This window comes from Leucoraja erinacea, chromosome 5, assembly GCF_028641065.1.
Source record: "Leucoraja erinacea ecotype New England chromosome 5, Leri_hhj_1, whole genome shotgun sequence".
NCBI classification, from domain to species: Eukaryota; Metazoa; Chordata; class Chondrichthyes; order Rajiformes; family Rajidae; genus Leucoraja; species Leucoraja erinaceus.
The window spans coordinates 93,481,786-93,498,192 of NC_073381.1; the positions used below are offsets into that span (position 1 = coordinate 93,481,786).

General features: G+C 44.5%; 1 protein-coding gene across 1 annotated transcript in view; it reads left to right on the plus strand.

Moving 5' to 3' along the window:
- Window positions 1-16,407, plus strand: part of LOC129697686 (dynein axonemal heavy chain 6-like) — a 415,092-nt gene that overhangs the window by 24,237 nt on the left and 374,448 nt on the right. Inside the window, exon 2 of the mRNA XM_055636395.1 lies at window positions 15,519-15,636. Coding sequence (XP_055492370.1) covers window positions 15,559-15,636 — 78 coding nt within the window. The 5' untranslated portion in view covers window positions 15,519-15,558. The remainder of the gene's footprint in view (window positions 1-15,518; window positions 15,637-16,407) is intronic.

The following is a 16,407-nucleotide window of genomic DNA, read 5'->3' on the forward strand; positions in this document are numbered from 1 at the left end:
TTTTCTTACCTTTTTCGTCTTTGGTGGGAAAACTGAAGAAAGTGCTTGAATCGCTTACATTGGCGATTCGAACACTATAGCAGAATGGCTCGCTACGCTGGTAGATGTGAACGCCATGACAGAAGCCGATTAAAAAAAAAACCCTCATATATTTGATTCCCAAAATGGCACGAAAAAAATGACCCATGACTGTACTACGGCTTTTTCGTCAAGTGGTCTATCTTGCTCCTCTAGTATCTTTGGTTTAAACCAAAGATAGACACAAAATGCTGGAGTAACTCAGCGGGACAGGCAGCATGCTTCCCGTCCCACTGAGTTACTCCAGCAGTTCATAATCATTATCATGATCATTCCTTATTTACCAAGTAAGTTTTGCAATGCGAGAAATTTGATTTGCCATACGGTCATACCAATAAAAGCAACAAGACACACAAAATACAGTTTAACATAAACATACACCACAGTGACTGCTCTACATTCCTCACTGTGATGGAAGGAGAGAAAAAAGTTCAATCTCTTCCCTTCTTTGTTCTCCCGCGGTCGATTGGCCTTGAGCCTTCCGCTGACGGGGCGATCTTGGCTACTGTAGCCGGCGGTCGGGCCCCCTGCGTCGGGGGGGATGTCAGCTCTCCTCGCCGGGCGATTGGACACCAGGGCGGGGCTAGTCGAACCTTCTGCGTCATTGGAGCTTCCGGACTCAGACTCTATCCGAGACTGCAAGCTCTATGATGTTGAAATCCCGCAGGCCACGGTTGGAGGGTCGATCCCTGGCAAGGCATCAGCTCCGATGGTAAGTCCACGCCCCCGCGGTGAGGCTCAAAGTTAGTCCTGAGCACGGCTTCCAGCTTCATGATGTTGGCCCACAGAGCACTGGAGATACGATCCTAAAAACAATTGCATCTCTGGCAAGGTAAGAGATTGAAAAAAAGTTTCTCCCTACCCCCACCCCCACATAAAACATGAACACAAACACTAAAAATAACAAATAAAAAGACGAAAAGACAGTCAGACTGTTGGCGAGGCTGCCATCGTGCCTCGCCCCCTGGTGGAATTTTGTGTCTATGACTTGTATAGTGATGGCTTGGAAAAGGGGGAGGTACGGAGATACCTGTGCATCCTTGTGCACCAGTCGCTGAAGGCAAGCAAACAGTTGCAGAAGGTGATTAATGCAAGAAATGATATGCTAGCCTTCATAGTGAGAAGATTTGAGTGCAGGAGCAGGGCTGTCTTGCTTCAATTATACAAGGCCTTGGTGCGACCACACCTTGAGTGTTGTGTTATCTGAGGAAGGATGTTTTTGCTGTGAGATAGTTCAGTGATTCCTGGGATAGTAGGATTGCCATATGAAGAGAGATTGGGGCAATCTACACTGGATTTTAGAAGATTGAGAGGGTTTCTCATTGAACGCTCTAACATTCTAACAGGACTGGGTAGATTAGATGCAAGAAGGATGTTTCTAATGATTGCGACATCCAGGATAAGGGGTAAGCTCTGTGGCACTGAGATAGATATATTTCTTTACTCACAGAGATGGTTAACATGTGGACCTCTCTGCTAAAGAAAGCAACAGCATCATCAAATATGTTAAATAAGCAGTTAGAAATTGTTCTTGGGGCTGCAGGGGTCAACAGCTATGGGTAAAAAGCTTGAATTTAAATGAAGAGCATGATCAAATTGAATGGTGGAGGAGAACAGGACCAACTCTTGCTCCCGTTTTCAATTTTTGAGAGCACTTTTCTGCTACACCCCACTCTAGCTTTCTTGTGTGCAAAATGGATCTGATGCTGTTAAAGCTTTTCAAAATTGTTTATGATAGCTTCTTTCTGTTGTGATAATTTGGCATTGATTGCATTTGAATTATTTTAAAATTACAGACTGGTATTTGTATCTTCCAAAATACTGAGCTGCGTTTATAATCAGACTGACAGCGTATTTGTGGTATTGACCTAAATACATTACATTTTCTCTCAGTCACTATTTCTCTGCCTTATTTCTTCCAGCTGGATAGTTGGTCTTGCTGCTTTAGTCTGTATGTCAATTAGTGACAACAATATATAATGGGAATGGGAATTTGTCACTCACACACATTACTATTGCATCCTACTATTCTAGAAAACTATTCTACTATAACTATTCTACTCTGTGAGAAATTGTTTGTTCAAAGAGAAATCTGAACTACCTTGTTCATGGTATATTTTAAATATGCCTCTTATTCCACTGCATTGACTAACATTTAACGCAATTCACTTTTGTTATTGAAGTTTAAATATTGTATCTCAATTGCAGAAAATAGTTTTTGTTAAATCCTTATTACATAGGAAAATGAATTGGCTTTACAGCCCCTTCAGTTTGTTCCACATCATAATTTAAATTTGTGGCATAACTGTCACTTCCCACTCTATCTGGCCTTGTTGACATGTTGTTCTCAATTTCTTGCATGCAGGCAAAGACAGCAGCTTCATTATCCGAGGAGCTGTGATTATGTAAACGGTACAATCTACAGTTCTGTCATGGTGGAAGGAAGGTCACGATGACCAGTTGTAGATGGCTGGACTGCAGGAGTATAGGACTGGGATCTTTAACCTCCAATAACCATATCCATCTTTGTCTGCATTTGATATAACCCAGTCAGTAGAGAGGGTTCCTCTTAATTTCCATTGACATCAGTCTTCATAAAATCGTAGAAATGTGCAGTACAAAGCAAGCCCCTTACAGCACACCTTGTTCTTGCCAGCCATGATGCCCAACCACGCTGATCCTGTTTGCCTGAATGAGGTCTTCATTCCTCTACTTCTTAGCAACAAACAAAATGTCGGATCAAGTAGCACATGTTTGGGGACAAAGGAATTAACAATGTTTCAGATCAAAACCCTGCCTCAGGACTGAGTGTTGAGAAGAAAAAATAGTGAGATTAAACGAGAACTTACCAGTTCGAAGTTTGATCTGTATTTTATGAGGAGTTACGATGAGGGATTAGGTGAAGAACCCGTCCAGCACGCATGCGCGGCATACTTCAAGGCAGCGGTGTGGAATCACAGGAAACACAATAATTGAAATAAACATAGTAAAATAAATTCAGTGCAGTTTCATATCACTTCAAGCAGGATGCAAGGCCACCAAATTCAAGTGCAGTTTTATTCCATTTCAAGCAGGGTGCAAGGCCACCAAATTCAAATGCAGCTTCATACCATTTCATGCAGGGTGAAACCACCATAAAACTACATAAAACACCAAACTCACACTTCAGTAGATATTCAGTGTGTTCAGTTAATTCACAGCTCAGACAGAGTCGTGACCTCTCCCTCCCCCATCATGCAGAGACTGAGCCACACCCACACTTCCGGGTTTTATAACCCTTCCCCCCCCCCCCCCCACTGGAAAAGGTGTGGCTTTCATGGAGTGATTGACAGGAGCGAGATTCTCAACATTTTATTAAAAACTAATAACACTTTTATTTTTCATTGATGGGAAGAATTCTCTGCACCTGCTCAGCAGAGGGGAACTGAGTAAGATGGCCAAAAGTCACAGCCGTAAGTGGTAGCGTTTTATCTAAAATCAATATACAGTGCAAACAGGAAGTAAGTGCATTTGCAGTAGTGCCTTTTAACTTCAAGCCAAAGCACCCTAGCCACCATTTGCAGTAAGTAGTGCCTTTCAACTTCATGCCACCATTTGCAGTAAGTGGTGCCTTTCAACTTCAAGCCAATGCACCCACGCCACCATTTGCAGTAAGTAATACCTTTCAACTTCAAGCCATTGCATTCAAGCCACCATTTGCAGTAAGTAGTGCCTTTCAACTTCAAGCCACACCCAAGCCACCATTAGCAGTAAGAGGTGCCTTTCAACTTCAAGTCAAAGCTCCCATGCTACCATTTGCAGTAAGTAGTGCCTTTCAACTTCAAGCCAATGCTCCCAAGCCACCATTTGCAGTAAGTAGTGCCTTTCAACTTCAAACCAAAGCTCCTAAGCCACCATTTGCAGTAAGTAGTGCCTTTTCTACTTCAAGCCAAAGCTCCCAAACCACCATTTGCAGTAAGTAGTGCCTTTCAACTAACAGCCAAATCACCCAAGCCACCATTTGCAGTAAGCAGTGCTATCAACTCCAAGCCAAAGCACCCAAGCCACCATTTGCGGTAAGTAGTGCCTTTCAACTTCATGCTGCCATTTGCAGTAAGTAATGCCTTTCAACTTCAAGCCAATGCACCCATGCCACCATTTGCAGTAAGTAATACCTTTCAACTTCAAGCCATTGCATCCAAGCCACCATTTGCAGTAAGTAGTGCCTTTCAACTTCAAGCCACACCCAAGCCACCATTAGCAGTAAGAGGTGCCTTTCAACTTCAAGTCAAAGCTCCCAGGCCACCATTTGCAGTAAGTAAAGTAGTGCCTTTCAACTTCATGCTGCCATTTGCAGTAAGTAATGCCTTTCAACTTCAAGCCAATGCACCCATGCCACCATTTGCAGTAAGTAATACCTTTCAACTTCAAGCCATTGCATCCAAGCCACCATTTGCAGTAAGTAGTGCCTTTCAACTTCAAGCCACACCCAAGCCACCATTAGCAGTAAGAGGTGCCTTTCAACTTCAAGTCAAAGCTCCCAGGCCACCATTTGCAGTAAGTAGTGCCTTTCAACTTCAAGCCCAAGTTCCCAAGCCATCATTTGCAGTAAGTAGTGCCTTTCAACTTCAAACCAAAGCTCCCAAGGCACCATTTGCAGTAAGTAGTGCCTTTACTACTTCAAGCCAAAGCTCCCAAACCACCATTTGCAGTAAGTAGTGCCTTTCAAATTCAAGCCAAAGCTCCCAAGCCACCATTTGCAGTAAGTAGTGGCTTTCAACTTCACGCCAAAGCTCCCAAGCCACCATTTGCAGTAAGTAGTGCCTTTCAACTTCAAGCCAATGCACCCACGCCCCATTTGCAGTAAGTAATGCCTTTCAACTTCAAGCCATTGCACCCAAGCCATCATTTGCAGGAAGTAGTGCCTTTCAACTTCATGCCACCATTTGCAGTAAGTGGTGTCTTTCAACTTCAAGCCACACCCAAGCCACCATTTGCAGTAAGTAGTGCCTTTCAACTTCAAGCCAAAGCAACCAAGCCACCATTTACAGTAATAGTGCCTTTCAACTCCAAGCCAAAGCTCCCAAGCCATCATTTGCAGTAAGTAGTGCCTTTCAACTTCTTGCCACCATTTGCAGTAAGTAGTGCCTTTCAACTTCTTGCCACCATTTGCAGTAAGTAGTGCCTTTCAATTTCAAGCCACACCCAAGCCACCATTTGCAGTAAGAAGTGCCTTTCAACTTCAAGCCATAGCTCCCAAGCCACCATTTGCAGTAAGTAGTGCCTTTTAACTTCAAGCCAAAGCACACAAATAACCATTTGCAGGCTTCAAGCCATAGCTCCCAAGCCACCATTTGCAGTAAGTAGTGCATTTCAATTTCAAGCCAAAGCACCCAAGCCACCATTTGCAGTAAGTAATGCCTTTTAACTTCAAGCCAAAGCACCCAAATAACCATTTGCAGGCAGTGCCTTTCTACTTCAAACAAACCATATTTTCATTTTCAAACCACATTAAGGGGACTCACAGTTATGTAGACATTTGTTCAGTGTTATTCATCGCTCAGAGAGACATGACCCTTGGCTTCATCCATATTGAAGAGACTGAGTGAGGCACACCACTTCCTGGTTGTATAGTCTCTCCCCCTCCCTCCAGCAGGGGCAGCAGAGAGAATGGTGATTTTTATTTTAACATTAATATCTCTCTGATTTGTCATCGTTTGGAAAAATCCTCTGCTCCTTTAAGGTGGAGGGGGGCTCTGAGCGAGGTGGCCAAAAATGATGGCCGTACGTGGCGGCGTTCTGTCGCAAATTGCAGCACAGTGGGCCAAAAGTGGTCAAGATCAGAGTTTTAGTAATATAGATATGATGTGCAACCAGAGGCTTGTGATGGTCATTACGGACAGCTCTACAATTCGATGATCAAATATCACTGATGTAGAATGTAACACCGGATGTGATGGATGAGGTGGTGCATGTGAATTTTTTCTTCACTTGGAAAGGTTGTTTGTGTCAATGAATGATTAGCGAGGAAGTGTAAGGACAAGTGTTGTAGCTCTTGTGAAGACACAAAATACTTTGTAAGAAAGCCCTGACACAAAACATCACCTATCCTTGTTTGCAAGGGATGCTGCCTGATCTGCAGAGGTCCTTCTGCATTTTGTGTCTATCCTCAAATGACGTCACACGCTTCAGACGGCTGAGCGGACGCATGATAACGCGCGCGACTGACGCACGGCAGTTACTACCGGTCTGTCGCGTAAATGACGGCCAAGTGGGACAGGTCCTTAACTCTCCATTACTGTCATAGAACTATGCAGCATAGAAACCGGCCCTTTGGCCCATCTTGTCCATGCCAACCAATTAGGCATATTAGGTTAGTCACATTTGGCTGCATTCGGCCTGTAGTAGCCTTCTAAATCTGTACTAACCATAGATTTGTCCAAATCTTCTATCTATCTATCTATCTATCTATCTATCTATCTATCTATCTATCTATCTATCTATCTATCTATCTATCTATCTATCTATCTAACTATCTAACTATCTAACTATCTAACTAACTATCTATCTATAACTAAAAGTCTGTTCTTGACCGGTTTTGGCCATCTGTGCTGTGATTTCCGAGAGAACGCCGCCAGCTACGGCCGTCATTTTTGGCCACCTTGCTCAGAGCCCCCCTCCGCCGTATGTGTGCCGAGGATTTTTCCTGTCGATGAAAGATGACAGAGATATTAATGTTTTTACAAAATTCCCCATTCTCCTTTCCTCTCCCCCTTTCCTCTCCCCCCCCCCCCCCGCCTCTCCCCCCCCCTCTCCTCCCCCCTCTCCTCCCCCTCTCCTCCCCCCCCTCTCCCCCCCCTCTCCTCCCCCCCCCCCCTCTCCCCCCCTCTCCTCTCCCCCCCTCCTCTCCCCCCTCTCCTCTCCCCCCTCTCCTCTCCCCCCCCCTCTCCTCTCCCCCCTCCTCTCCCTCCCGCTCTCTCCCCCCCTCCTCCCCCCCTCTCCTCCCCCTCCTCCCCCCCTCTCTCTCCCCCCCTCCTCTCCCCCCCCCTCCCCTCTCCCCCTCCCTCCTCCCCACCCCCCACTCCCCTCCCCCCCTCCCCCCCCCCCTCCCCCTCTCCCCTCCCCTACTCCCCCCTCTCTCCTCTCTCTCCCCCTCTTTTTCCTCCCCTCCATCCCCTCCCCCACCGTCCCTCCCCTAAACCCCCCCTCCCCTCCACACACCCCTACCTCCTTTCCTTCCACCCCCCCTCCCCCTCCCTCTACCCTGCCTCCCCCACCTCTTCCCCTCCCCTCATCTCACCCCCCCTCTCAGCACACTCCCCTCTCTCTCCCCCTCTCCCCCCCCTCTCCCCCCCCCCTCTCCCCCCCCCCCTCTCTCCCCCTCTCTCTCTCTCCCCCCCCCCTCTCTCCCCCCCCCCTCTCTCTCTCTCTCTCTCTCTCCCCTCCTCCCCTCCATCCCTTCCCCCACCCTCCCCTCCTCCACTAAAACCCCCTCCCCTCCCTCCCCCCTACCCTCTTCCCTCCACCTCTCCCCCCCTCCCTGCACCCCACCTCTCCTCACCTCCCCTCTCTCTCTCTTCTCCCCTCCTCCCCACCTTTCCCCCCTCACTCTCTACCCCCGCCCTCCCCCCTCTCTAGATGTGACTGCAAGTTGGGGGCTATGCATTAGTAGATAGGGTGGTTATGGGGTAAAAGGAGCAAATTAATAATATTAACATAATATCAAGGGGGGTAATTAGCGTGAGTGCGGGGGGGGGGGGGTAGTTAGAGTGTGTGTGACGCTGCATGCCGCCCCATCCCCCCCCCCCCCCCCCAACCACACGTTGGGGGAACAGACCCAACAGGTCTGCACTTGGTCTAGCACTATTACTAAAACTCTCATCTTGCCCTCTTCCAGTTTGCGTTAATTTTAAATTTGCGCAAAAACGGTACCCTATATCGCTAGGATTTATTTGCCACCTTACTCACCATTCTCCTCTGCTCCAGGCGCACCAAGATAAGAATTTTAGTATTAGTATAGATAGATATTACTAAAACTCTCATCTTGTTTGTGATTATGTCTGCGTGCATGTCTGCATGCCCATGCGCTCGCTCCCAGAACTATGCCAAAATGGTACACGATAGTGCTTACTTTTTGGACCATCTTACAATTGTCTTGTGTGTTTTAATCAAGTTTTGTTCAGATTGATGTTATATTTTATAAGTTATTAAAACTTTTTACTTTACAATATCCAGTTTGAGAAAAAATCACGAAGTTGCAGTGGCAGTTGGTATCTATCACGTCACAATGAGATCTCATTTACATAAATTGCCCGTCAGCAGTGTTGCAATGTTACAATGTTAACAAAGACGGACTCCCAGTGCAATGAGAGATTTGTTACATTGTTGTAAGGAGAGGGAGGGTGTGGGAAGGGGACGAGGAGAGGATTGTTGTTTAATTCTATTTAAACAGATAGAGGGAGACGAGGGAGGTTGGGAGTGGAGAGGGGTTATGGAGGGAGAGAGGGAGTGACTGAAGGTAGGGGAAAGGAAAGGGAGAGGTGAGGGAGGGTGTGGGGGAGGGGAGGAGGAGTGGGGAAAGAAGAGGAGGGGGAGGGAGTGCTGGGGATGAAGGGAAATGAGCCGTGCCTGCGCAGCTGGTGGTAATGGGTTAGTGGTGAAATATTGCTTTGCGGGAACGGGTTGCATTGGAGGAACGGGTGAATAGTCGAATATTGCGTTGGGGGCCAACGGGTCCCATTTAGTCTACTGTCTTTTAAAAGTTGCAATTGTACCGCTTTTATAACTTTCTCTGGCAGCTCATTCCAGATGTAGGCCTGGGTGGAAAGGCCTGTCTTATATCCCTCCCCTCTCACCTAAATCCAATGACCTCTAAGCCTGGGAAAAAGACTGTGAATGTCCATTTTATCCATGCTGCTTGTGATCTTGTACACTAAATTAATCTCACCACTCGGCCTCTTGTGCTCCAAAGAAAACTGTCCATTGCTATCCAACCTCCCCCTATAACTCAAGCCTGCAAGCCTGTACCTCGTACACTTACACTATCGTACACTTTAGGGGCAATTTACCAAAGCCAATTAACCTACAAACCTGTACCTCTTTGGAATGTGGTGATAATATCATAAGGAAATATTTTATGTATTTTATTAAGTAAAGATTAATTTTACTTCTTTGGGTTTTGAGTAAACTGGGCTTTGTGATTATGTGCTGTAGAAGAGCTGGGTGATCAGGAAATTAGAGGCCAGCATTCAACCTGCATCCAAGCTGCTTCCTGTTGTGTCCAAGCAAAAGATATTGACAATGGTGGGAGAGGATGTCATTCCCGAGAAGGTTCTGGAGAGAGAGGATGTGCTTCCTGAAAAGTTGGAAGTCTCTGTAAACAGAAATGTCTGTGGGTAATTGATAAAGATCCTTACATTGTTTAAGAAGGTACTGCAGATGATAGACCTTTGACTAACTTCCTGTTGTTTGGTGGTTTTGTAACTAAAGTTTGTGATCGATATAACCATAGCATGAGAAGTATTGTGTCAGTGATAAGAATGCTTTGAATGGTTAGAGCCTCTTATTTATTTGTGTTAGACGTCATTGCTGTATAAACATGTGACTACATTTACAAAACACTATAAAAGATGTTGGATGTCTTCATTCATTAGAGTGGTGGCCTAGGGGGGGTTACGTATCTGCTGCATACTTGACTTTGTATTCCCTAACACTCTCGCCGGCTAAATGATCAGTAAAGCTTGTGTTGGTTTATCTAACTTATTGTGAGTTGTTTGTTTTAAGAAATAGACCTTAACAGTGGGAGGAAACCCGAGCACCATGCGGTCACAGACAGAATATACAATAGTCGGGTTCGAACCCGGGTCTCTGGCGCTGAGAGGAAGTAACTTTACCACTGCGCCACTGTGTCATCCAGTGACCTCTTCAAAATTTCAGTAAAGCACACAAAATTTCAGTAAAGCATACTTTCTCCAATGACTCCTACAAACTTCTACTGATGCACTGTGGAAAGCATACTGTTGGGTTGCATTATAGTTTAGTTTGAGAACAGCTCTGCCAAAAAAAACCCCAACATTTCAGAGAGTTATCGATGTAGCTCAGTCCATTACACAGACCAGATTCCCAACCATTGACCCCATCTACACTTCGCCCTCCCTTAGGATAGCAGCCAGCATAATCGAGGACCTTTCCCACCCGGGTTATTCTTTCCCCTTCCAACTCCCATCGGGCAGAAGATAAATAAGTTAGAAAGCACATACCACCAGTCACAGGAATAGCTTCTTCCTCTCTGTTTTCAGACTTCTGAACTGTCCTTCCATTAGGGTACTGTCAATTTTCAACTTACCCCATTGTGGACATTGAATTTTTTCTCTGGAAATTCTATGCTGAGAACTATGCTTATTCTGCACTCTGTATCTTTCTCATTACTCTACCTTGTGTACTTGAGTATGGCTTGATTGTATCTATGAATAATATTACCAGATTTAATTGGATAGCATGCAAACAAAAGCTTTCATAAGGTTTCATAAGTGATAGGAGCAGGATTGAGTCATTCGGCCCAACAGGTCTACTCTGCCATTCAATCAGGGCTGATCTATCTCTCCCTCCTAACCCATACTCCTGCCTTCTCCCCATAACCCACTTGGTCCGCATTGCAATAATAAACCTAAACCTAATGTAAGCTATAGTGGTGCACTGATGTTGGGTTCTCAATTCGTTTCTTGTTCCACCAGGAACCAAGATGATGGGAAATACATTCAAACCTGGAAAAATTAGTGACATGCCATTCTTGCAGCAGTGATATTCTTGGTCCTCTCTGTGGAAGAAGTTACAGAAGAGGGGTTTGCAGTAACTTTTGGGTGTTGTGCATTACACCCTAGATACATTAACCTTCAGTCAGTGAGAGAATGAGTTCAATAAATGAACTGTGAGGGAAGTTGCAAGGTCACTACCTAAAATGCAGATTTAAACCCTTAGCCTCTGCAGTTGCTGCTTGGCCCACTGAGTTCATCTAGTTTTCTCTTTCTTGTCCAAATTCTAGCATCTGCAGTCTCTTGTGTCATCAAACAAGGAAAGAGTTTAATTCTCAGACTGACTTTTTTTTAAAGCATTACACTGTTTTTTTCAGGTACTGTATAATCTGTCTTCCTCTTAAAATGGTACAGCTGATATTTTGAAAGTTTAATGAATAAAGGCATTGAACAGATGCTGGACTTTTGAAGCCCTTTTTGATATATAAATCAATTGACCTCTACACAGCCCCTTTTCCTATGTAAAGCCATATGTTATCTGAATATCATCACAAATAAGATTTGGTTAGTTAATACTAATTTAATCTTACTGTGGCTTTTTGTTATGGATAAAGAGCTTTTGGAATCCACACAGCTATTGCAGAGTGGGCTATTGAAACCCAAAGGACTACCAAAGCAACCCTTGTGCACTTGGGTTCTGTAGTGCCCAGCTGGCTTAATTCTCCCTTTTCATGTTGATATCGAAATTTCCAGGGAACGCATATTGCATGAAAGATTCTGAGTAGCTACCCTGACTAATTGCTTTTGACGTGGCAATATTTGTAAATGCCAAAGGTTATTCAGTCAAATAATCCTTTCCCTCCTTCGAATGGTCATCACCGTCTGCCTGTTGGCTTACTGAGTTACCTATGGATCAGTTGTTACATCTCCAATTATATAAAATCATATAACATAGATGGAGGGTATGCAGGGGAGGGAGTACTATCTGAGCCACAACTGACACTGTTACTAAAACAGAACAAATGTGAAACATCAGGGAATTTTCCCTTGGTAGGGTAGGAGGAGATGATTGGGGAGGAGGCTGAATTGGGGTAGTTCCATGTACAGTATATTAAAATAAACAGAATGTGCACATTGGGCTGTTCGTCCTGGCGTCAAACAATATCTGCAGCAGGTTCTTGGAATAATTGGCAGAGGGAGAAATGAGGAAGTGAGAATGAGGTCTTGGTGGTTTTAAGCAAATAATTATTTTGAGTTAGGAACTTTCAAAATGTGTTTTTATATGGGTGCTCAATCAATTAGTGTGAGATGGGATTAGTGGGTGAGAGGAGAGAGGGGAAAGATAGGAACCTGCGAGCCTGGATAAGGGCAGCCCAGCCCATTAATACCATCCAGCTTGATTGGAATCTCATCTACTACTACCAAGAGGACTGTGGAAGCTAATTTGCTGAGTAGTTTTGTTCATTCCTATATGTTGCATTTTCACCCACCACTCCAAATTCTTTCACTAGCAGCTTCTTCCAGCATCTAAAAAGTGGGCAACAATTATTATCCCAGACTTCATTGACAGCAATTTTCAAACCTACGACTGTGCAATATAGAAAATCAAGAGAAGCAGGAGGGCAGAAATATCCACTTTCAAGTCCTTTTGTTCCTAACTTAAAAATATATACAAAAAGACATAAAGTTCTCTGGTGATGCTCTGCCAGGCCTATATTGCAGCCACCTTTAGCTTATGCTTGTTTTGGGGGCTAGTCCCCTTCAGTTTTCTCTTCAGCATATAAAAGGCATGCTCAATTGGGTTCAGATCGGCTGATTGACTTGGCCACTCAAGAACTGACCAGTTTTTAGCTTTGAAAAACTCCTTTGTTGCTTTAGCAGTATGTTTGGGATCATTGTCTTGCTGTAGAATGAACCGCCAGCCAATGGGTTTTGAGGCATCTGTTTGAACTTGAGCAGATAGGATGTGTCCATACACTTCAGAATTCATTATGCTACTACCACCAGCAGTCGTATCATCAATGAAGATACGTAAGCCAGTTCCTTCAGCAGCCATACATGCCCAGGCCAAAACACCCCCACCACCATGTTTGATAGATGAGGTGGTATGCTTTGGATCTTGGGCAGTTCCTTCTCTTCTCCATATTTTTCTCTTGCCATCACTCTGATATAAGTTAATCTTCTTCTCATCTGCCCACAAAACCTTTTTTTCTAGAAATGTGCTTGCTCTTTTAAATACTTCTTGGCAATCTGTAACCTGGCCATCCTATTTATGCGGCTAACCAGTGGTTTGCATCTTGCTATATTTAAGAGGGAGTTAGATGTGGCCCTTGTGGCTAAGGGGATCAGGGGGTATGGAGAGAAGGCAGGTACGGGATACTGAGTTGGATGATCAGCCATGATCATATTGAATGGCGGTGCAGGCTCGAAGGGCCGAATGGCCTACTCCTGCACCTAATTTCTATGTTTCTATGTTTCTATGTTTGCAGCTTAGCCTCTGTATTTACGATCATGAAGTCTTCTGTGGACAGTGGTCATTGACAAATCCACACCCGACTCTCGAAGAGTGTTTCTGATCTGTCGGACAGGTGTTTGGGTTTTTTTCTTTATTATCTTCTGTCATCAGCTGTGAAGGTCTTCATTGCCTGTCAGTCTCATTGCAATTAGTACGTTCACCAGTGCTCTCCTTCTTTTTAATGATGTTCCAAACAGTTGATTTTGGTAAGCCTAAGGTTTGGCAGCCACCTCTAACAGTATGCTTTTTTGGGAGCTAGTCCCATCACGTTTTATTTCAGCATTTCATTGGCACTCACTTGGGTCCTCACGTTGATAAACAACAATAAACTGTTTCCAAAGGTAGATGGAAAGACTTGTTGAATAGCACTATGTGCTGGGATCTTGTCTTGCTGTGCATTGAACACGCCTGCCATAAGCTCAGGATCTGTTTGAGGAGCACTTCAACACAACTCGACCCCCGACGCATGTGGCAAGGCATCCAGGCCATCACGGACTACAGACCCTCCCAACATCACCCCCACATCCAGCGACGCCTCCTTCCTTGAGGAGCTTAATTATTTCTATGGCCGCTTCGACAGGGACAATCTAGAGACAGCCATCAAGGCTGTGCTACCTGCCGATCAAAACCTTTTTCACAGAAACCCCCTGCGACTTGTACGTCTTGGCACTGAGTAGAACTAATCCTATTAAGGCTGCTGGCCCTGGTTTGCATCTTGCCCCGGGCGCGTGAGTCAGTGCCTGTGCTGCGCAGCTGACAGGGGTATGGACTGACATCTTCAACCTGTCACTTGCTGAAGCAGTTGTCCCCCTTGCCTTAAAGCCACCTGCATCGAAGGCCGAATGGGCCTACTCCACTGCGGCAATTTCCTCAACGACTTTTCTATGTTTGCACTTAGCCCCTGTATTTACATCATTCCACGCTCCCCTCCATTGAGTCTGTCCAAAGCAAGCGCTGTCTGCGGAGGGCGCTCAGCATCGCCAAGGACTGCTCTCACCCCAACCATGGACTATTTACCCTCCTACCATCCGGGAGGCGCTACAGGTCTCTCCGTTGCCGAACCAGCACGTCGAGGAACAGCATCTTTCCGGTGGCTGTCACTCTACTAAACAACGTACCTCGGTGACTGCCAATCACCCCCCCCGGACACTTATTCTTTTTTTTTAATTCAAATCGTTTGCTATGTCGCTCTTCAAGGGAGATGCTAAATGCATTTCGTTGTCTCTGTACTGTACACTGACAATGACAATTAAAATTGAATCTGAATCTGAATCTGAATCTGAGCAATTCTAAACACCCATGAAGCCATGTGTCCCAAACATTATGGAACCCTGAAATGGGAGGACTATGTGTAAACACAGCTCTTATTTCTACATGGTGAAACCAAAATGTATAAAAATGGCCTTTAATAAAATCTGATAATGTGCCCTTTAACTGCATGTGATTTTTTATATTATAAATCTCAAATTGTTGAGTACAGAGGCAAATAAATAAATGATGGGTCTTTGTCCCAAACATTATGGAGGGCACTAGATGCAGAGGTTCACCTTACTGAGGGCAATTCATTTTTCCCTTGTCAGCCATGCCCACATTCTGTCTATGAGTAAATAAAACCAGGCACACAGAAGTACACCACCACCTATACAAACATGCATGCACCTCTTCACATACTGTACATTCACACACATAGTTATGTGCACACACACACAGAAGCACGCATTACATATGATATAAACAGAAAATGTGGAAAATCCTCAGCAGATCAGGCTGTAACTATGAGAAGAGAAACAGTTAATGTTTCAGATCAAAGACCTTTTGGCAGAACTGGGAAGGAAATAAAAGAAGCTTGATAAGCTGCAGGGAATGCGGGGGAAAGGGGTCAAGAGTGTTTGCCATATGCACTGGGAATGGAACAGTGAAATTCTAGATGTCTTTCAGAGAGTAAAACCGGAGTGACCATGGGGATAAACTGCAACCAAGGGTTGTGAATGAAATAAGAGAAACACTGGGAGAATGAGAATATTAATGATAAAAAACCTAGATGAGAATGTGGGTGTTTGCCTTTATTATTTTCAAACACGACCTGTTGCCCATTTTCTTTGCAAAGTGGATTATGTGTGTGAATGTTCCATGCTGTTCGAGGGATGGGAATGGAGCAAACTCTAAAAATTGATTGATGAATTTTTGTTTTCTAGATACTTTAACAGAGATACAGATTGAAATTCTGCAGTGAGCATGCAGCCTCCAGAAGATCTATTGCACCGCATATACCCTAAACCTGGGAGCCCAGAAGCTTTTCGTAAACCTACTACTGTAAGTTAATGTTGAGAGTTAAGTGACTGGTGATATAGGACCAGATGTTTCCAGCAGCAACAGTGTAATTTACATAATCCTAAAATCTTCTCAGTCTTTCTGGTGACTGTATTTTTCCAATGTATTCATTTTTTGAAATCTGGCATTGCTGGTAAAGCCGACATTTGTTACCCATCCCTAATTGCCCAAGAGAGGTTGGTTCTGAGCTATCTTCTTGAACCACATCAGTCCTGGAGCATTCACGGTGCTGGTGGGGTGGACGTTGCAGGATTTAGGCTCAATTATTTTGTTTTCTTCCCATATCTCGTTTATCATATTGTTTACAGTGTACTATGTTTACATATTCTGTTGTGGTGCAGCAAGTAAGAATTTCATTGTTCTATCTGGAACATATGACAATAAAACACTCTTGACTCTTGACTATTTTGAAATCTGGAAGGTTAAATGGTCATAGAGCAAGGGACAAATACAACTCTATACTCATCAACAGACCTGTTATAGAAATGGTTAACAGCTTCAAGTTTCCCGGAATCTATATCATTGCCAACTTAACATGGTCCCTTCACATCGATGCAGTGATCAAGAAAACCCATTAGTATTATTAATTTCTTAGATGTCTAAAAAAAATTGGCATGCTGCATCATGCTGTGTGTAGAGCCACAGCACGTGGGCACCAAGTGTCATTACCTGCTGAGGTTCTTCCTGTCCCTGCTGTTGTAAAAGATGAGGTTGGCACTACTGCCATTCAATGTGCAAGTCAGCTGGATATTG